Source organism: Hyperoodon ampullatus (assembly GCF_949752795.1).
Source record: "Hyperoodon ampullatus genome assembly, chromosome: 12".
NCBI lineage: Eukaryota > Metazoa > Chordata > Mammalia > Artiodactyla > Ziphiidae > Hyperoodon > Hyperoodon ampullatus.
In genome coordinates this window covers 49,970,340-49,993,942 of record NC_136925.1, presented here as the reverse complement: position 1 = coordinate 49,993,942, position 23,603 = coordinate 49,970,340, and the positions used below count along the sequence as shown (strand labels likewise).

At 37.5% G+C, this 23,603-nt stretch overlaps 1 protein-coding gene across 1 annotated transcript; it reads right to left on the bottom strand.

Moving 5' to 3' along the window:
* Positions 1 to 15,662: 15,662 nt before the first annotated feature.
* GJA1 (gap junction protein alpha 1) lies at positions 15,663 to 16,849 on the bottom strand (the record flags this gene model as incomplete). Its single annotated transcript, XM_079716788.1, has 1 exon — positions 15,663 to 16,849. The coding sequence occupies one exon, from the start codon at positions 16,847 to 16,849 to the stop codon at positions 15,686 to 15,688; it is 1,164 nt and encodes a 387-aa protein (XP_079572914.1). The 3' UTR covers positions 15,663 to 15,685.
* Between the last annotated feature and the right edge of the window lie 6,754 nt (positions 16,850 to 23,603).

Sequence of the window (23,603 nt, the reverse complement as noted above, 5' to 3'; positions counted from 1 at the left end):
AATAAGGAGAAGAAAAGAGATAAAACCTAACTTCCTTCCCCCACAAAATGTCAGGAGGTACCATATTCCAGGTATTTTCTTGGTTCTGGGCCAATAAGTAGAGTGGGGAGATGGTATTCAATCCATCATGCCAAGAAGAAATTTGTACTAACATATTTGTGATTTGTGAGAGATGCCAATACCTGTCAAATTAAAATATGAGAAAACACAAGCCTTTATCAGAAACTGACTAAAATGACAGGTGCTAGCTTTCCTAATATGACCCAATCCAGTGAATTCTCATTCTTTGCTGCAAAACAACTGCAGAAATTATCTAATGTCCCGTGTTAGTCTTGGTCATTCTGCTGGCCTAACATGCAGGACGTTTGCCAGGAAGAAGAGGGTCAGTTGTGTTTTTGAGGCCCATACTTTGGGGTCCCACATTTTGGTATCCTCAGAAAATCTAGCTAATTTATCTTCAATTGCCTTTCACCTTCATACAGTGTCCTACCTTAAGTTGAGAGATCAGCCAGTCATCCCTAAGCAACCATAGATGTCAAAATCAATCAGGTCTCATCCTACAAACAAGTTAAACAAGTTGCAAAAGCTTGAGATTTCATCCTCACAGTATGTAAATGTAGCAATAAATTGTGTACTTAGCATGCCAAGACAGAGGATAAAATGAAAATAATTGGTCATCTAAAGTTCTCTCTGCAATGGGGGGCTGAATCTCAAAGAAAATAATTTTTTAAAGCATGAGTGAAAATGCTTATGCTTAACTCCTTGCTTTTCATTCCTATTCTGCTCCTTCTTGATCAAGATTATTAAATCAATAAAATTTTTTTAAACTCTTACCTTGATTTCATAAACATTATTATCTCTAGCTTCCCATCTCACTTTTCCCCTGGATTCAGTCCAGCAGAGAAAAGTGTCTTCATCTGTTGCTTAAACCACAGCAAGCCCAATTCTCCTTCATGGCATTTCTTTTCTTTTGCATTAAGTTCAGTTGGTTTACTAGGAAATAATTTCTTTCCTCAACATTACCCTTTGAACTAAATAAAGGTATTGAGTAGATGTGGTTTCTAGATTTGGTACCAGAAAATATTTATGTGGAGAAAAGTTGAAAAGAATAGATAACTCCAGAAATTATTCATTTATGTCAAGTTTTACATCTGTTAAGAGCCTTTGCCCCAAACCTTTGGATTTAAAAACACCTTTTTTGTTTTCAGAAAGTTTAAGAATCTAAGGTAACATATAGAAGAATAAGTAGGTAAGAATATTTAATAAAAATAGATTGTGAAATAGTAGACTGAGCTCTAAAAGGTCCTAGATAATAAAACCTATTCTGAAATTAAAATAACTTTTATGATGCCATTATAACACAACACTAGACACAGTTCAATAAAACAGATTTGATGGACCAGAACTGACTCTATTATATGTAAATTATAATATAATATGGGAAGCATCAAATCAATTAGAAACAGATGGGCAGTTTAAAAAACTGTGTTGGCCAAAATATTCAATGTCATAGAAAGTTGGGAAGAGACGGTTAGAGACTGAAGAGACGCAACAAAATGCAACATATGGACTTTGTTTTGTCTCAAATGCAAAGAAATCAATTGTAAAAAGACAACCATGAGCTATGGACTGAGTACTAGTCAATATTAAGAAATTATTTTTAATTTTGTTACATGTGATAAATGCATGGTAATTATATTTTGAAAAAAGGAGGTGTCTTTCTCAGGTAGAAAAGCATACTCGATTATTTACAGGTGAAATGACCAGATACCTGGGATTTGTTTTAAAATATTCAAGATTAAAAAAGAAAAAAGAGTGAAGGAGAAATGAAATAAGAAAGACAAAATAATCATTGGGAAAGTATGGGGATTCACTATATGATTTTTGCTACTTTCAAGTAGTTTTGAAAATTTCTGTAAAAAAGTTTTTCTAAAAAAACACTGGAATCATTTCTTCAAATAAATCTCACATTGAAACAAAGCAGAGTGTTTTGCTGAAGGAAGAGAGAGAAGAGAGCTACAAACTCCTGCTCTTGACCCTTTCCCAGGAGAGTCCCTGAAATGTCTCTGTGGAACATGGTGTGAGAATGGCAGCATCTGGTTCAACTCCCTCAGCTGATAGACAGCAGAGCTCTCTCCAAGCACCACAGTATCCGAGTTGACTCTTCCCATCCCATAGCTGATCTTTCTATAGGAGTACTCACCTTCCTGCACAAACCCCTCTTCACCTGTCCAGGTAGGGATCTCCCTGTAGACACTCTGACTTCACCCCTTCCCTTGCTCTTAGTACCTGAGAATTTGGTAAATATGTTATTCATCTTTTGATTTGTTGTCCTTATATGCAGAATATTTTACCATGGGACTAACCATAGTTTTCATCTTAATAAAGGATTTTTTTTTTTTTTTTTTTTTGTGGTACGTGGGCCTCTCACTGTTGTGACCTCTCCAACTGCAGAGCACAGGCTCCGGACGCTCAGGCTCAGCGGCCATGGCTCACAGGCCCAGCCGCTCCGCGGCATGTGGGATCTTCCCGAACTGGAGCATGAACCTGTGTCCCCTGCATCGGCAGGCAGACTCTCAACCACTGTGCCACCAGGGAAGCCCCATAAAGGATGCTTTTTAAAAAGAAAATAGTGTAGAGGCAATCGGTCAACTACTCAGAAAAAAAATCAATACATGCCTTAACATAGGTTCTACTCCAAAACTACAAGGGTAGTAAAAAGTCAAATGTAAAATAAAAAGCATAAAATGAACAGCTAAAATAAAATTGTGGTTAAATATCAAGGTAAAACATACCTAGGTAAAAGATAAGGTTTTCTAATCTTGAAAGTAAAAATCAAAATTTTTACTATACAAAGTCTAAAAACTTTCATCCCCAAAACATACAAATGTTTTAAGGGTTAAAATCATATAATAAGCTAGAAAAAGAGCCATAGCAAAAAAAAGACAAGTGGTCAAACATTTTATTATTAAAAAAAGCTCTTAAAAACACTAAGATCACAGAAGAGCAAAAAGCTAAGGTCATAAATAGTCATTTCATATGAGAAAAATATCATAGGCATATCTACATAAATATCTATATTTTTCTTGTCACTAATAATTAATGTAATTGTAAGGTAAATGAGAATTTTTACCTACCAAAACAGCAATGTATCAAATATAGTTCTCACTCAGTTCAAAAATATCTCTAAAATATTCAAATCTTTGACTCTAATTCTTAGAATTTATCCTAAAGAAACAAATCTTATTAAAAAAATAAATTGTTCATTAAATGTTGCTTATCACAGTAAAAAGTTGAAAACAAGTTAAATGTTCAACAGTAGATGATTAGACAAATAATGATTCAAATGCTAATGACATTGTAAAAGATTCTGTTAATGCAAAAATGTTTACGTTTTAAGGTTAAGTCTAAAAAAATTAAAGGATGTAGTTTTTAATGTAAAAATGGTCACTAATATTTTCAAATTGAAGGCTAACATTTTCATAGATTCAAAATAAAATCTATTTAGTCATTCTTTCCTTTGGATGTTGAGAATAAATGATTTTGTTCTTTCCTGTTTTTTGTTAACTTTTAAATTTCTCTCAAATTTTCTCTAATAAATACTCACTACTTTTATTATTTTGTTAAATATAATTTGGAAAAGGTGTGTGCTCTACTTGCAGTGTAAACAACTTTACACTGTGTGTTTATTAGGAAAGAATGACATAGAAGTTTGGCAGTCTGAGCTGTTCCTTGATCTTCATAGTGTTCTAGTATGTCATATTGAAATTTATCTTTTCCCTTAGTTATAGATCTTTGTATCAAGCAGCTAGCTAGGCAGAAAGTGAAAAGGAATTGCTGGGTGAAGATGAAATAAAGGTCTCTGGCAGAGCTACTGTTCTTCCGTTAGCAAAATTCTTGGAGATTCTGAAAGGTAATGCCTCATATTATACTGAACCAAAAATTGCCATCATGATCAAGACATTTTCTATCATGAGCCTAACACAATGTCAATAATGTTAATAACCACATGCTGATCATGGAACATAGTGAAATATTTAAGATATGTTATTTAGGGAAAAAAGAGCATTCTGCCTACTAAAGTTTCTTCTTTTAATTTTAAAAACATGGCTAAAATATGCATACAAGTATTGCAGTATTATTTGTAATAATGGCAAATTGGGAAAAGACTGAAATGCCCGACAATAGAGGAATAATTAAATACAGTGCTGACTATTCATCCTTGTGGAATATTATATAACTATTAAAAATGAGGTAGGTCCATATACTTTGACATGGAAGTTTCTTGTAAAGAATAAATAAAATAATTCACAAGCTATATGTATACCTGTGTATAATTTGATTCTCTTTAGGGGGTGGGTTGGAAGGGGCCTTCACTTTTTTACATACTTCTGCCTTTGCATTTTTGTGATGAGAAGATGTTGCTTTTATAACTAAAGAAGAAGGAGAGGGAAAAGAAGAGGAGGAAGAGGAAGAGGAGGAGGAAGAATCAACAGTAAGAGGAGCAGCAACAGAGCAAGGAAGGAAGGAAAGAAGGAAGAAAAGAAGAAAGGAAAAAAGGAAGGAGAATTTGCAGCTGACACCACCAGATGGATATAGAGCCATTCTCTAGAGTTGGTCTTGACTATCCACAGAGGGTGTCACACAACAGCAATGTCTTAGTGAAATCACTGTAGGCCACGGTATGGTTCTAAATTTTTATAGCTCAAATATCAGTTTACCAAGAGCTGACCTATTTCTGAAATTGAGGCCTGATGTTTTTTCCAAATATGAGGCAGATGTAAATACTAGGAAACCACTGCATACATTTATTATTAGAAATAGATGTAAATATTGGCCCAGAGCCTCACATTCTCTGATCAACCTCGTCCCCTCACTAACAAGGGCATTTGGGAGAGCAGAGTGGGCAAGGATGCAGATATGGTTGCAGAACTTAACTGGGCCACTTACTGTTACTGACTTTGGTCAAGTTTCTTAACCTCAGTGTATACATCTGTAAAAAGAAGATAATAATTATCTCTCAGGTTTGTTGTGCAGAAAAGCATATATGAATATACAGAGGAGGTAGATTGATGAGCATAGAAAATGGGGGAAGAATTTGATGTGGATGGCTAGTTTCAACTTATATGTCTATTTCCCTAATGGAGGTATACCTGACTTAGAGCCAGAGAATTGTATCTACTACAATTGCATTCATTAATTAGCAGTCAATATATTATTGCTTTGCCAGACAAAACACTAGGCACTAACAATACTGCAGAGAAAAAGAAAAAAAAAAGGCTTCTGTTTTCATAGTGAGTCCCTGACTTACTATGGTTGGAGTTATGATTGTTTTACTTCATGATATGCATTCAGTAGAAACCATGCTTCAGAATTTGAATTTTGATCTTTTCCAAGTGAGCGATAGCAGTACAATGCTTCCTCATGATGCTGGGCAGCTGCAGTCAGCCATGCAATCACGAGAGCAAACCACCAATACATTTACAACAGTTCTGTACCCATACAGACATTCTGTTTTTCACTTTCATTACAGTAATCAATAAATTATGTGAGGTATTCAACACATTAATTGGCTTTGTGTAAAGATGACTTTGCCCAACTCTAGGCTAACGTAAGTGTTCTGAGCATGTTTAAGTTAGGCTAGGTTGTTCTGAGCGTGTTTAAGTTAGGCTAGGTTAAGCTATGATTTTCAGTAGATTAAGTATATTAAATACACTTTGACTTACAATGAGTTTATCAAGAGGTAACCCCATCTTAAACCAAGGAAGATCTGTATTAAGGAAGTCAAACACTAAATCATTCAGCCCACATTGTAAAGAAAAGAGCAAGGTGCCATGGGAGTATAAAATGGGCAGCCCCAGGAAATCAGAGAAAGGTCCCAGGAGGAAGCAACATTTCAGCTGAGAATTGAAGGGTGAGTAGGAGTTAGCTAAGTGAAAGATGTAAGAAATTAATAAACAGCAACCTCAATTAAATATAAAGTCAGAAGACTCTGACACCCAGCTCCAATAGCAGAGCCCAACAGGAAGAAGAAAGGCTCCTCTTCTTTTCTGACAACAGCTCAGCCAAGGAAAAGCCATGGACTCTTTGTTTACTACAGCCCTCCCAACTTCCTTTTCCCCTCTATAGAAGCATCCTCCTTCCCTTGCTGTGTGGGCCTTGCCTGTGGCTTCCTGTGGTTGCAGACCCCGAATTGCAATTCTCTGCTGATCGATCCCAAATAAACCCATTTTTCTCTGGAGAAATAACTGGTGGTCTATTAGCTTTAGGTCAACAAAGAGAAGGAGGAGTGTGACTCAGGCAGAAGGAACCATTTGTGCAAGGACCACAGGTGGGAAGAAACTGAGAGATTTGGAGGTACTAGGAAAAGTTGAGAACAGCTGTGACAGAGGGCTATGAAGAGCGATGAGACTGCAAAAAAGTCAGATCCAGCAGATCCAGTCTGCTTAGAGGCAGACTGAAGGATTGCAGTCATTATTTCCACAAAGACAAAAGGAGTCATTAAAGATTTCTAAACTGGAAATTCATGCGGTCTCCCTTCTCCATTCTTTTCCTTTATGTTAATAATACTCCTTTTAGCTGTCTTATGGTGGGGACACATTCTGACCCTTATTCTTTATAAGGTTAATATTTATTCATCAAATTCTCAGAGTTCTGAAAGTGACCATGTGTCCCTATCTCCTGTAAGAACTGAATTTATTTAAAGTATTCTCACCTTGTGTTCTTTTCATATTTGTAATGGTCTTAATTTTCTAGACCTCATGTATATCACCAAATGTGGTGTCAGACATTAAGGTTTGTTTTTCAATGGCTTCTGATTACACAAGTTGTCCTATCAGTGTTTTACTTATTACAGTTTTTTACAGAAGTAGAAAACACAGAGGTAATATTTTGACACTCAGAATTTGACCACGTTGGATTTTTTTTCCTAGCCATACTACTTTTCCCTTTGTTCATTTCCTTTGAAAGAAATTGTAGCCATTGGTTAATGCCTCCCATTTGTCAAGGACTGTCTTCTACACATCACTCACATCTCATTTAATCATCACAATAACGTTGCAGGAATGAACTTCTATTTTCTTTAGAGTTGGGGGACTGAGGCTCAGAGGTTATATATCTTGCTCATGTAAATAAATGACAAACACTTCCCCAAATAGTTTCAGTTTACCTGTGCTTCTGCGAACTTCAAAAGTTCCTAGAACCATCAATGTAAATTTTTTTTAAAAAGTATTCCTAGGGCTTCCCTGGTGGCGCAGTGGTTGAGAGTCCGCCTGCCGATGCAGGGGACACGGGTTCATGCCCCGGTCTGGGAAGATCCCACATGCCGCGGAGCGGCTGGGCCCGTGAGCCATGGCCACTGAGCCTGCGCGTCCGGAGCCTGTGCTCTGCAACGGGAGAGGCCACAGCAGTGAGAGGCCTACATACCGCAAAAAAAAAAAAAAAAAAAAAAGTATTCCTAGAGAGACTCAAAAAATTCATGTTTGAAATTATAGGCACTGAAGGAGGTGAGAGGAAGAGTATTCTACTCCTCAAACCTCTGGCCCACAAACAACTAAAAATATGCAAAATCTGATCATTGATGAAAAATACACATTACTTGCTATAAATGGAACTGAATGGTAAGAATAAAAGTGAGTACTCCACGTCCAAACCATCAATACAGCTTTGCCCTGACACATGGTTGTACTTATGGTTTGAGGAGATACTAAAAATAACAAGAAAGGGCAGAAGTCTTGTTTAAAGCAGCATCTTTTAAAAATGTGTAGCGTGCAAGGATGAACACAAGACCAAATCTTATTTAATGTGGTAAGAATTTTTTCAGACACCCTTTTCTTATAAATTTCTCATCTAGTTCCACTTACATCATTTTTGCTTGACGTATCATTTCACCACAGAGCACATTTTTATTGATTATCCAAGTTTTGTGAATACTTTTTAAGAGACAACAGAGTTTATGTCTCACAAATATTGGAAATTCCCCAGAAGTCCTGGGAATTTTGGAAAATCTTAAGACATTCATGTTTCTAATTCTTGAAAACATTTGCAGCTTTAATGTAATGTGGCTTTTAAAAACAGTGCTTGCTTTTTAAAGGTCATCTTGCATCTAACCACAAACTGAGAGGATTGTTCAAAATATTTTTTGAATGAAAAACAAAACCCTGTCTAAATACCTGAACCAATCAGATTATTTTTGTCATCACAAACTATGGGGTTAGCACTATGGTAGACTGATTCATAACAAATTTAAAGAGTGAAATTTTGTTTTAATAATTTATTTCCAAAGCTAAAATGCTGCTGTAAACGAGCAAAAAAGTGGTAAATTCCTTAGTCAACTAGCTAACTACACTTTTTTTCTCTTAGAACTACTCTTCTTTATCTTACAAGATTAGAATACTTTTATATGAACATATTCCCACACAGAAATCTTTCTCTAATTTGATGTTACTTATACCACATTATAGCTTTTTTAGCTCTTTTTCTCTCACACATAATAGCTATATATCATGTAGAATCATCAGTTTAGAGGCATAGTTTGGCTATAATGCTGACTAAAAAGACTGGTCAAATGCCAAATGGTAGCCTGGTTCCCACATTTGCCACATTTGGAATTTTGGATAACCATCACCTACAGCTCTTACGCTCTTGAATCTTAAAGTGTTGCAAGTCCTCCAGACAAGTGAGGATGAGAGTAAAAATGAAAATTAAACAAATTTTTTGATGGTTTCTGATGATACTCTTAATTACAAATGTTAAACTTCTGCTAGATTATTCCAGAGCTACTATCTAAATGTTTAACTTGCACTAGTTTGTTAAAAGGTAAATATTTAAGGGAACAAGGTATAAGGTATATATGGCAAAAGGAAGTATTTGATACAAAAAATCAACAAACAAAACCCAACAACAAAATTGTTCTAAATGTGTATAAGAAAAAGAAAGAAAGGAATTTGGTGGAAGCTTTATATCACTGAAATTGTTTTAACTTCTACTGTAGATTCATGGTGGGAAACAAATTCCATAATTGAAACTCCAGCTATGAACAAAACCTGAGAGGAATAGAATGTATATATTATACTTTAAGCTATCACAAGTCAGAAAATTCTAGTGAGAGATTAGACTGAAGAAATAAAGAATGTGAAAATGGAGAAGAAATATGATTGAAAGTTCTAAACTGAAAGAAATAACTTCAAGAACATTATAATTTATTGCATCTGCTGTCATTTTTATTTTACAAGTTATGAATTATAAAATTATAAATTATATGATATTTCAAGTATACAGAAATAATATAACAGGAAAATACCTATTATAGTTTTATATTAACCTTGAATTATAAATGACAGGATGCTGGATATAGTTACATTTAACTTCCAAATTACTCAGTCTCACTGAAATTTGAGACTCATGGTTCCCCCAAATATTTTTGAATTAACCTGCTCAAGGAAAGGCAGTCATTGACAAGCTTGGCTAAAATATGAAAAATTGTCTCAGAATAAACATTTTCTTTAACTAGCTCTCTGGTTGTGTCTACCTTTGAGAATGTCTTTATATAGGGAGTAGCTTGAATGATTAGAAATTAATATGTTAGCGAATTATAAAGGTCAATTTAATTCCAGTTGCTGTGAGTTGAGAAAAACTTGAATGTGAGCCGCAATCACATCAAAGTCTTCAAAAGCAATGGCCAGTTTATACTCTAGGACTCTGGGTGGAGTTGAGGCTTCAAGTAGTGTTTTAAAGAATTTCAAAATATACCCTTTACCCTCCAGAGTTCTTTGAGTTAACCTCAATTGAAGTTGTTTTCTCACAGGCTTAAGGTTAGTTTAAATTTTTTCAGGGAAGGGTTTCTAAATTAGTTAACTGTGTTCAGAATTAATAAATATACCTGAATATATGAAATATATAACTCTGACCCACGCTTTTCAAAGCAGAAGGCAGGCTTACATTTCTCTCCATTTACTTTTAAAATAAAATAACCGTCATGGTTTCTGTTACCATAGCAACTAAAAGCTCTCTTACTGTCTATACTAATTCTGATGAACAGTTTTGTAAAAAGTAACTGACTAAGAGATTCCAGCACAAATACCCCCCAGGCTCCATTTCATTCCATGTCTTGTAGGGACAGATGGCTCATTACATTAAATAAGACCTGAGACCAGGGTTGGCTTTCTAAAGTGGGTGCCTCTTGAGACAGATTTTATATTCAACAGGAAAGTGTGGGGGCATTGAAATTACTCTACACGTCACAGCCCAAATAAGCATTGGGTCATTTGAGAGAAACATCCGGAGACCAGAAGAAATAATCTGACTTAAAATTTCAACATTTTGAAGACCAGGAAACAAATGCAAAATTTTTCCTCCAAATTTGCTTTCTTCTTTATGTGATATTCTTGTTACTCTACTGTCCTTGAAGCAAAGTTCCACTTCTGCTCTTGAGTTCTGAAAATTGCCAGCTGCAAATTCTGACATGCCAAGGGCTCAGCTATATTTGCCCAACCAAGAAAAGGTAAAAACAGAATCTTGGAGCCAGTAAAGATTATAAACATGTTTCTATACTTTTGGTGTACTGTTTATAAAAAGAACGCACTTTAAGACTTTAATAAGCCCCCAAACTTCATTATTTTGCTCTCCCTCCAAGTACAAAGCACAGATGTTTTGGCATGTTGGAATTTGAAGTTTGGAATTTTTAGGAGAGCCAGTGTGTGGGCAAGGACCTAGCACCCTGGGCAGGTAGAGGTTCAGCAAGTTTCTCAAAATAAGGTGAAAGAACATCCCATGGCCTAGAAGCTTCGTTTGGACCCACAGGGGCTAGGATGATAATGCACTGAACCAAAAGAGCTCACTAGACTTCTTCCCAATATTTAAGGACTTTAGACAATCCTACCACTTTTAATAATAGGTAGCATAAGTTTGTGCATGAAATTCTGAAGTAAAACGATGGTAATATAAAATATATGATTATCTAACAAGACTAGGTAATTTCATGTAAAAGCAGAGGCTTTGCTTAAATAAGTTTCCTATTGTTTACAGAGTAAGAGACACTATTATAAGACTATAAAAATGACCCTGAAGTTTCTCCTTCCTGTTTCTAACATGACCATCCTCTCCCCCATTTCCACCCAATATTAATTATTTTTTCCCCAGCAGATTCTAGAACTGCACCTCCCAATTCAATAGCCATTAGCCACATACAGCTATTTAAATTAAAATTAAAAGAATCCTTTTCTAAACAACCCTCAGAATAGGAGAAAATATTTGCCAGTGAATCAACGGACAAAGGATTAATCTCCAAAATATATAAACAGCTCATGCAATTCAATAGTAAAAAAACAAACCAATCAAAAAACGGGCAGAAGGCCTAAATAGACATTTCTCCAAAGACATATAGATGGCCAAGAGGCACATGAAAAGCTGCTCAACATCACTAATCATTAGAGAAATGCAAATCAAAACTACAGTGAGGTATCACCTCACACAAGTTAGAGTGGGCATCATCAGAAAATCTACAAACAACAAATGCTGGAGATGGTGTAAGGAAAAGGGAACCCTGTTGCACTGTTGGTGGGAATGTAAATTGATACAGCTCCTACGGAGAACAGTACGAAGGTTCCTTAAAAAACTAAAAATAGAATTACCATATGACCCAGCAATCCCACTACTGGGCATATACCCAGAGAAAACCATAATTCAAAAAGACACATGTACCCCAATGTTCATTGTAGCACTATTTACAACAGCCAGGTCATGGAAGAAACCTAAATGCCCATCTACAGATGAATGGATAAAGAAGACGTGGTACATATATACAATGTAATATTACTCAGCCATAAAAAGGAATGAAACTGGGTCATTTGTAGAGACGTGGATGGACCTAGAGACTGTCATACAGAGTGAAGTCAGAAAGAGAAAAACAAATATCATATATTAACGCATATATGTGGAATCCAGAAAAATGGTACAGATGAACCTGTTTGCGAGGCAGAAATAGAGACACAGATGTAGAGAACAAACGTATGGACACCAAGGGGGGAAAGTGGGGGAGGGGGTGGTGGTGGTGTGATGAATTGGGAGATTGAGATTGACATGTATACACTGATATGTATAAAATAGATGACTAATCAGAACCTGCTGTATAAAAAATAAATTACTTAAATTAAATTTAAAAAATAATAATCCTTTTCTTCAGACTCACTAGCCGTATTTCATGTGCTTCAATAGCCACATGTAGCTAGTGGCTACCATAGTGCACAGAATAGAACATTTCCACAACAGAAAGTTCTACTACTTCTAGAAGATTCAAAATTTTCCCATTTTTTAAACCTGAAATTTTATGCCAAAAATGAGTATCTAATAAATATTTGTGTAATAAAACTGCAGTTTTCTCATAATTCTAAAACATAGCTCAATTCAATTTTTAGTTGTGGAAAATAGGCAGCCAATTAAGGTAAGCAAAACGGAGTGGAACATCATTTTTAAAACTTCTGGAAGGCTTCACATTGTAAGCTTCATGGAGCAGGGGACTATGGGGTCATTCTAATAATCACCACTACTTAACAAAGTGTCTGATATATGGCTGGTGTCTCAAATTTTTAACAGTGATTTCCTCTGGAATTAGAACTTCTCTGATGTCTCTGTTGGAGAATGGGGAGACCTGAGGTTTGATTTTCAATTTCGTATACTAAAACTGTAGTTTAAAACTGTATATTTATAATATACTTAGATTTTTTTTTAATAGTGACAAGCTTTAAAGTTTGGGAAATGTTTAAGATGGACTATTTTTTAAAGATATAACTTGCCCTCCCACCTCCACACACATACATCAGAAACCTACATTCAGTAGTCTAATTATTTGTCCATCTGTACCCTATGAGCTGTTTGTGAATACACATGCACATTCAAATAAACCACATTTCTCTATTCCCCATAGTAAATGCAAACACATACATGCACAGAGAAAACTTGCCTCTCCCTTCAGATTCTCAGCCAGACAAATGGTAATACTTGAAGACGTATTGATACTACCAATTATAGACTCAGAAACTGGTTAGTAGACAATCCTTTAACTTTAGGCACATCCCGTAATATTTGTTCATTACTTAAAAAAAAAAAAAAAGAAGCCACCGAACTGAACTAGGTTATTTCTAAACTAGTAATATTTTTATGTTCCAGGCATTTACTAGTTTGCTTTGTGATGTGTTCATGTTAACAAGTTTAGTAAGTTAAAAAGCTTTTGGGACTCCCCTGGCAGTCAGTGGTTAAGACTCCGTGCTTCCACTGCAGGGGGCATGGGTTTGATCCCTGTTCTGGGAACTAAGATCCCAAATGCCACATGGTGTGGAAAAAAAAAAAAAACTTTGTTGAAGTGTGACTTAAAAGTGCTAACACATTTTATATTTTAAATTACAGCAATACTATCAGTTGCCCAGAATTGTTCTTGTCCCTATGAATGGTTCAATTTTCCTTGGGTGTTAAGAATTTTAAAAATCGTATTTTCTGTGTTTTCACAATGTCTTGGAATAATAGAATCATAGATCTATTTCATTCTTTTGTCACACAGCATAACCATACTCAAACCAACACTGCTCTTATTCTTTTAGATCTGGGAGACCCTATCACTTTAAAATTTTAACATCCTCATCTTTTTATGCTTACTTCTGTCATGTATGGATCTACTAAATTACTCACTTTAGACTCTATCACACATCTCATTAATTTTATATTCCAAATTCAACACTCTAATACTTTATCTTCTCTGTTGAATAAATATCCAAATATGTTAATCAACGTTGCACTGAATCTAGCTAATAATAAATACTGTCCTTTTAAAGATTCTGGAATCTTGTGAATCTTATTTGCCCATATCCTCATAACCAATGGAAATGTCTTTGATAATTGTGAATTGATGCAATAAAAGTTTCAAAAAATCACACGGTATATAAAGGCTATCTTTATACTAAATTAAAACTTTATTGAATAAAGAACACTCTCCAGAACACATGATCAGATGGACTAGGTCTACATTACATGCAATGAAGCTGAACATGACAGTAGTTTAACATGGAATGTCAAACAAATTAGTATTTCTCATTGTACAAAACTGCTTATGTAGTTGACATGCAAGAAGAAAAATATGATATTCTGCATTTTCACTAATCATCCATGATGAATTTTAAAAAGACATTTGAAGAAACTGGTAGACTTCTTTAGGATAGATTTCAAATAAATTAGTTACATGTGTACTACTGAAACTTCTTTCAACCTCTCTTGCATTCCAAATAAAATCTTAGTGCAAACATCAAAGTTGCTGGTTACTCCAAAAGACTGTCAAACTCATGATAGAATAAAAGTTCTGAATTAATGTGCATAAGTAGGACAAAACCAAGAATACCAGTTACTGCAAAATTCATTTAGGCACACTTAATAGTCCACTCTAAGCATTTTTTCTAAGTCTCTCACATTAAGTACTAAAGCCTGTTTACAGTACTAAAATTCTATCATTCAAGCATCAATGATTATATTTCAGAAAAAGAAAATCATTCATTTCAGCAATAGCATTACTGCTATATTCTAAAAAAAAGAAAAAAGGAAAAAAAAAAAAAGAATCATAATTAACAAAACCAGTATCCATAATAGGATACATGGGGAAAAAACATTTTAGGGGAAAAAAAATGTGCTTTACTTGCACAGCAGGAATTATATAATGTAAACACCATATTGGCCCACACCACAAAATCCATGAGAAAGGTTCAAATTTGAACACCATGTGTGCATTATTTTCAAATCTGTGTTTGTGAGTTTATACTGCATCTGCTTGTACCAATACATGACAAATAAAACACACTCTTCCACACACATTCACATACAAGTGATTGTTAAACATTGAGCATGGCTTGCTTCCCTGACTTTAACTCAAAAAGTGGTAAGTGATATCCCAACTGTTTTTTAAATGTCTACAGAAATCTTTAAATGAATGTGAATAGTAGTTGAGGAATGATGCAAAGTGATGGTAATAATAACGTGGATGTAAAAAAGAATGTACGTATAACTGGCTGAGATTTGCAAATGCATGGAAAGTCTTCTTCTGTGGGCCGTGTCTGAACTTTTAACTGATACCAAGAATAAAAAATATAGTAGCACAAGTCCATTGACACCTGGAGGGTCAGGCCTAGAAAGCTTACCTTCAAAGTGCAAATTTTAACAATGGAATGTTTTAGCAGGGACATAAGGACAATCCTCTGTCTTCTTCTTGACAAAGAGAAGTAGGATGTTCAGGAAGCATTTTCTCCTGGCCAAAGTTATTTCAGTTTCTTGGTAAAACAAAAAAGTATTTAACCAAAAATATCACCCACCCACTCTTTCACATACACAGAAGTATTCTTAGGGGTGTGTGGGGAAGAAAAAGCCCTTAACTATGGATCACCTAATGCAACTCTTATTTAAAATTTAAGTTCTTTGAATGAACTACATTAAATACCAACATGTACCTCCCTCATCCCTTCCCTCTCCACCTGCCTATCCCTAACACCCCCAGTGAACCAGGTATTCTAATGTCTTTGTGTTTTCTAAGCCTCGTGACAAGGCTGTTGAGTACCACCTCCACTGGAAAAAAATGAACACCTAAGGTGCACTTTCTATAGCACCTTTTTCTTCTCCACAATTGAGTGGAATCTTTATGCTCTCAAGACTGGACCTAGATCTCTAGGTCATCAGCCCGAGGTCGGCTGCTGGCACGACTGCTGGCTCTGCTGGAAGGTCGCTGGTCCACAATGGCTAGAGGTTGTAGTTCATGGCCAGCATCGAGCTTTTTAGAATTCTGGTGGTCATCAGGGAAATCAAAAGGCTGTGCGTGGGAGTTAGAGATGGTGCTCCCTGCCTGCCCCATTCGATTTTGTTCTGCACTGTAATTAGCCCAGTTTTGCTCACTTGCTTGTTTGTTGTAATTGCGGCAGGAAGAATTGTTTCTGTCTCCGGTAACCAGCTTGTACCCGGGAGGAGACATGGGTGAGAGGGGAGCGGATGGGGAGGAGCAGCCATTGAAATAAGCATATTTTGGAGATCCACAGTCTTTGGAGGTGCTCAGTGGGCTGGTGGAAGTGTGGTAAGGATCGCTCTTTCCCTTCACGCGATCCTTAACACCCTTGAAGAAGACATAGAAGAGTTCGATGATGTTCAAGCCAAGAGACACCAAGGACACGACCAGCATGAAGATGATGAAGATGGTTTTCTCTGTGGGACGAGAAAGGAAGCAGTCCACCTGATGCGGGCAGGGGTCTCTTTTACAAGTGTAAACAGCACTCAAACTGAAGCCATAGATGTACCACTGGATCAGCAAGAAGGCTACCTCAAAGACAGACTTGAAGAGGATACTGATGATGTAGGTTCGCAGCAAGCCCCCTCGCATTTTCACCTTGCCATGCTCTTCAATGCCATACTTGAACTTCTTTATTTCAATCTGCTTCAAGTGCATCGATACCATTGATTGATCCACATTGATATCATCAGTTTGGGCAGCTTTGAGTTCCTCCTCTTTCTTGTTCAGTTTCTCTTCCTTTCGCATCACGTAGAACACATGAGCCAGGTACAAGAGTGTGGGAACAGACACAAATATGATCTGCAGGACCCAGAAACGCACATGAGAGATTGGGAAAGATTTGTCATAGCAGACGTTTTCACAACCAGGTTGTTGAGTGTTACAACGAAAGGCAGACTGCTCATCACCCCAGGCTGACTCAACTGCTGTCCCCAGTAGCAGGATTCGGAAAATGAAAAGGACTGACAGCCACACCTTCCCTCCAGCGGTAGAATAGGCTTGAACTTTGTCAAGGAGTTTGCCTAAGGCACTCCAGTCACCCATGTTGCCTGGGCACCACCTGAAAAGAAAAAGACAACTAAATGATCATAGACCACAGATTGTTAGTTTAATATACAGTTTCTTTCAGCCAGCAGTCAAAGTACTGTAAAAGATCTCCTATCTTTCTAGCACTCTTCAAAAACAAACAAACAAATAAACAAACAAAAAAACCACAAGTGCAAACTCTTCCATTTTCCCCTGAAAAGAGCTCTCAAATTTTCTTGAGATATGCTAAATCTTAGAAACAGCAGAGCCTATGTGCAGAGTACATTGCGATCTTAACCTTGCGAAGATGTATTACTTGCTCAACCACTGTCTTACCACGTGACTTGAGAAGTTGTCTGCGCTAAGTGTCTCTGCTTATTTTATCCCTCTGGATGGTCCAATTAGAGGACTGTTCTTACCTGATAGGCCTGTGTCTGCATGCACACCCAAGCAAAATGCTGATATGTGGTATTCAAAAAGCATGGGTACCTAAGAATTGAGGTAAGAACACCCATACCCATGCACATGCATGCAACCTGTTTTCAAACCTCATTCCTATTACATATAGTACTTTATTCCTAATTGTATCCTGAAATGTTTCTCCTTGGTAATTCAAGCGTCATTTGTGCATACTCTACAGTGTAGTCATTTATACTTCTCTGTTTCTTCTTAAGCAGTGACTTATGTGGTTCAGAAGTCTGTCTTCTGCCCAGAGGAAAATACGTTGTACTGAAACACACCATTCTGACACACTGTGTCACTAGATGCAGGAACCTACTTTCAAAAAACAAGACTATATGCACATCACATTTCAAGTAAGAGTTCAATTGACCTCAATACTAACTATAGCCTGAGAAATAAAAAGACAACTTTAGTGTTATCTCTAGTAAAAATGATTGGTTTTAATCTTTGGATTTCTGTACAAGTAAGTTCCTTTACTGGGCTTTGGGCCCTCAGCCCACGCACTCTATTTAACTTCCTATCAATACCTAGATATCTCAAGCCTAGGACTTCCCCATTATTGGGGATGAGAAATAGCCTCATCTATAGGTATGACAGGAATTCCAAAAGTTATTTAGTTCAATTTATTCTTCTAATGCCAATAGTCCTTTTAACTGATGAAAATTGAGGTCTTAAGTATATAGGAAATATTCAGCTATCCGTGGAGCCAGGAAAAGACTTTCAATCCCAAGACCAAGGCTTCCCAATGCACGACACTGGTCTTAAAATTATAGCAAAGGTGGGTTAACGTTAGAAATGTTTCCGTGCTTTAATATATACAATCTTAGCGGGGGCTGAAATCTGGTAAAAAATGAATAACATTGCATGTGGCAGCCAGAGAGAATATAGTCTAATTTTCAGCAGAGAGTAATTGGAGGGTTCGGAATGGGATGAAGCAGTCAAAGATTATTTAATAATTAAAAACAAGCAAAGCAAAGACTTTTCAGGAGCTTATTGAAGTTTAAATAGTATAACTAAAAGTGGATTATATAGGCTTCCTAGAAATATGTTTGTTGTCTGGATATAAAGAATTTTTCACCTGGTATTAAACTATATGCCATCTTCTCCTTGTGGGAAGTAAATGAGGTCCATGGGAATCTTCTTCCCCACCAAGCAATATTACTTTTCTGTCTAATGCCTGTACCTCCTGGCTATAGAGGGCAGAAAAAAATGAATTGGAAACCTGGCCTGGGATTTCCTGGATGGAACAAAGAAGAGATGGCTGATCCATAAACTGAAACTGTATCAGCTATCTAAAGTAGCAGTCAGTGGGTATTTTGATGACAGCCCAGAGACTGGTGCCAAAGAAAGGGGGGTGGGTGATGGGTAAAGGTTGGAGGTGAGTGGTAAAGGTTGGAGGTGAGTGGGCAAGTTACAGGAAATAACGCCCCCCTGCCAGTGGTCATAAAAAAGGGAGCTTCCCCTCTAGGAAGGGCCATTTTAGATTGTGAAGCGAAAGTGAAATTGATGTATGGAAAGAGCAGTCAAACAAGAACAAAGGCTTGTAGGACTGACAAAGAGTTAAATAGCCCGGGAAAAGCTTGAAAAGCTGGAAGAGAGGCAGTAATTTAGCTTTGACGGACAGTTTGATGTGAGAGAATGCAAAAGAAAGAAACTACAATTTAGCAGAAGACACTACACCTGGAATGAAGAAGCACAGTCCGTGAGGGTCAAACAAATAGAACAGAATTTTTGAAGCTCTATCAGTAGACAGTTTCGATGTGATGATGTGTAAATTGGTCCCGATTCTGTGTAGAGAATTACAATATTTTTCCAGTGTCATCTGCTTTTGCTCAATACTCCAATTTTGGGGGGGTGGAGGTGGGGATGAATGACAAAAACAATCAAGTATAAAATGATAAACTGCACACATCTCTTCACATTCACGCAATGATCGAGCTCAAGAAAAACTTAACGTGCTTCAGGTACACTGAGAAGTTGTCATTTTAGTCAGTGTTTCATTATTATTCAAAGTAAAATATGTAGATGCTGCTGCTGATGACATTTTTTGGTGCTCTGTCTCGTCTTTCGTTCAGAATATTTAGGAGTGGGGAAATGGCAGGAGAGCAGAAAGGGGCTGAGTGTCTGAAAAGGCCGAGGGGATGGGGGGCAGGGTTAGTATGGGGAGCAGAGGTCTCTGGGCAACTGGGAACTGAGCTTACCCTTTACTGTCCAGCCCCTTGTCCCTCCAACTCCATCGGCTGCTCCCCAAGAGCACAAGGACTCAAATGCTTTATTCAAAATGAAAAAAAAAACTTCTAAGTTACTTTTGACTGTCCCCTTTTCCAGAGCCATATAAACAAATCACTGTGCCAAAGCTAGTCACGTTGCTGTGTCATTAATGTTCTAATAATTATTAGGAGAATTAGAATATATTTTACTTCCAATTTGAAAGATTTTCCCAAGAAGAGACACTGTAATGAGTTGAGAGTGGGAAATTCAAATAAAATAAAGGTAAATAGGATTGCTTCCTGATAAAAATCCACTTAATGGATTTTTTTGGGGGGGAGGGGCGGAAGTACCGGGTGTGTTTCTAATATCCTAAACCAAAACATTATAAGCCCCTTGGGACTTCCCTGGTAGCCCAGTGGTTAAGACTCTGAGCTTCCACTGCAGGGGGCACAGGTTCAATCCCTGGTTCGGGAAGGAGGAGCCGGCATGCCCTAGGGTGCAGCCCCCCAAAAAACAACTATAAGCCCCAAAACTAAACTGTAAACTCTCCTAATGTTTTTCTTTAATTTTTGTAAGAACCCCTCTCCCTTGCAGTAAATGTCTTTGAGTGGGCTCAGTTGTGACCATTCCTCTATAGTTACAACAGCCAGATGTGCTTTTGGTAATATTCATACCCACACATAATTAACATAATCCACATTCACTCTGTCTGCAAATTCTATAGGCTTTATCTTCCCCCCAAAACAGACTATGAGTCTCACCACCACCCCTGCTCTTAGCCTGATCTCAGCCATCATCAGGTTACTTGTCACCTTTCTTCAGGTTATATGTCAAGACCCTAGTTACCCTGCTCGCCAATCTACTCTCCTCAGTCAGTCTTGAAAAACTAACAAGACGATCTGCCTTGATCAGCTCGGTTCCATCCCCGTGGCTTGTTCTGGTATCACCTCATCAGCCAGCACTCTAGGCCTGTCACTTGCTACTCCCCTTGTTCTGTTTTTGTTTTTTAATGGCCCTTAGCTCTACTTGGCATATTATGTATTTACTTGTTTATTGTTTGTCTGCCTCCATGACAAGGACTTATCACTATCTGCTTTCCTCAGCTAGAATGTGAGCTCCATGAGGGAGTTTCTTTTGTCCACTGCTGTATCTCCAGTGCTTAAAAGAGTTAAGAGACATTGAATATCTATTGAATGAATTAAAAACGGCTTGTGCAAAGAAAGGTACCAGGTTTCACCAGTTTTGCTTGTTTGTTTACTATCTCCTTGGGACTCTCTCAATTATAGTTATATATCCCAAACTTCTGAAGTTTCAAATTAATTTTAAAAAGACTTCCACGGTTAAAAAAAAAAAAAAAAAAAAAGGGCTTCCCTGGTGGCGCAGTGGTTGAGAGTCCGCCTGCCGATGCAGGGGACACGGGTTCGTGCCCCGGTCCGGGAAGATCCCACATGCCGCGCAGCGGCTGGGCCCATGAGCCATGGCCGCTGAGCCTGCGCGTCCGGAGCCTGTGCTCCACAACGGGAGAGGCCACAGCAGTGAGAGGCCCGCGTACCGCAAAAAACAACAACAACAACAAAAAAAAAAAACCCAAAAAAAAAAAGTGGTATCGTCAGCATCTCATATTACACGGACTATTAAATTTTCAAGTGATAATTGCTGTAACAGAGAACTATCTGAAACAACATACTTTAAATGATTCTTGAACAGGCAATATGACTGAATTAAGAAAACAGGCTCTTTAACAAAGAATTTGTTAAACGAGGTCTTGAATTTATTACACAAGGTCATAGTGATTTGGGATTCTTGCAGAACTGCACCAGGGATCATAGATATTTGTGCAGTTTCACTATTATGCTGTTTTACAGGTTAAGATTTTAAAACAACAACACCAAAAAAAAAAAAAATTTTGTGCTGTCCAATTCTGCAGTATTCTAATTCTGACTGGACTACACAATTCAACTGTCGCTGAAAGAGACCCCACAGTGTCTTGCAATAGAAGAAATAACCTGTTAAAACTTGTGTTTATTTCAAGAATGATAAATCTCGGGGTAAGATTGGGGCTCTGAAGGGAAGAGTAACAGCTGCTATCAACCCTGGTTAATATAACATCTCTATATTTTGAGCGTATGTTAGGCAGTTAAGTGATTTGAATCAGGTACCATAGAACATGTATATTCCCAGTTCATCAGGTAATATACAACCTTTGCTTCCTTATACCTGGGTAGTTAGCCTAACTCTGTGATGTATCAAACCTATTCTGTGTAAACCTCTGTCCTGTTTAAACTTCTGTCTCATGGCTCCCTGACTAGCCTTAGATTCCTTTGTAAAGACTGAAATACTGCTACATTTCTGCAGGTATCTGATGTGTGGCATTGCTTTTTTGAGGGAGATGGGGTGGGGAACACACTGACAAGCTTTCTTTCCCTGGCCCTCACCCTTTTCCATCACCCAGTCAGCACACATCAGCCTCCACAGAACAATGAGATGAGACGGGAGTTGAGGAGTGAGGGACTCCATCCAAAGAGACAATCCCCTCCCTAGTCCAATAGCTACCACTCAACTCCCCTACTAACGGAAGTTTCTAATGGTCACTTGAGGGGTGCTAGAGGAAAGAGCCTAAGTCAGAAGCTGCAGGCTAAAAGCCATGTTCTTAGATTGTGATTGGATGGACTTTAAAATAACGCTATTTCTATCAGTTTTGGTGCTTCCCCCAAATGTCACCTCCAAATTTACCATTTTTATTGAAGAGCCTAGTTATTTTGTCATCATATAAACACACTCTTAGAGCCCTCACAAGTGTATTGATTAAGAACAGTCTACGGCTTCCCTGGTGGCGCAATGGTTGAGAGTCCGCCTGCCGATGCAGGGGACACTGGTTCGTGCCCCGGTCCGGGAGGATCCCACATGCCGCGGAGCGGCTGGACCCGTGAGCCATGGACGCTGAGCCTGCACGTCCGGAGCCTGTGCTCCGCAACAGGAGAGGCCACAACAGTGAGAGGCCCGCGTACCGCAAAAAAAAAAAAAAGAAAAGAAAAAGAACAGTCTATTTTCCTTAATGAGCATTGAATGAATAACTCATGCACATGAAGCTCTTAATAAAAGCTCAATAAGGTTTAGCTATTACTCTTTAAATGATTTTTAGATATAGATATAGCCCACTTATTTTCTAACTTTGGCATCCTTTCTTTAGCAAAATAGCAACTAAGAAGTGATTAACATTTTCCTAATGGTAATCAAAATTAGTTTTCTAGATGCTCCTGTAATGAGTACAATATTGCTATTTTAGCAACCTCAAAGAGATCTATGAGAAGGAGGAATTTACCCTTTATCAATTAATAGGGAGAAAAGACCATGAAGAGGGTCTTTGTGTTTCTATTTGGAGGCATCTCCTCTAAATCATGGAAAAAGTCATATACTATAGAATGTATCTGCCTTACAGAAATTGCTAAAAACTCTATATATTTTCTATATTACTGTAAATTTTAAACATTCCATAAAACACATTTTTTTTTGGTCGTCCTGCGTGGCATGTGGGATCTTAGTTCCCTGACCAGGGATCAAACCCACGCCCCCTGCAGTGGAAGTGCGGAGTCTTAACCACTGGACCGCCAGGGAAGTCCCAAAACACATATTTTTAAGAAACTATTTAGGAAGCTAGGAAAACTTGGATGTGAAGGTTATTGAAAGTTAAGATTAACTTTGGCAAAAGACAGTATGTACATACATAGCCAAATGGTGAATCTAGACGGGCAAAGTGGAGACAAAGTGGAGAATTTAGGTAGCTACCCGAAGGAGGTTGGGGGGGACTCCCGTTGAGGAGAAATTCTGGGGATATTTTTTAAACTTGACTTATCTATACTGAATATTGACATTAATGGTAAACTCTAGATAATTAATAATTAATAACTTGTCTCCCCAGAGCTGAACTAACTTAATGTGTGTGAATATGCTCCAACAATCTATTCAAACAATTAAGAATCTTGAAGGGAAGTCAGATCAGAACAGGAAAGGTGGAGTAGAAGGTATTAATCACTGGTGACTTTCCTATCATTCCCTTCCCTCAGTATCATACAGAGGCTCTGAGGCTCATACCAAGCTA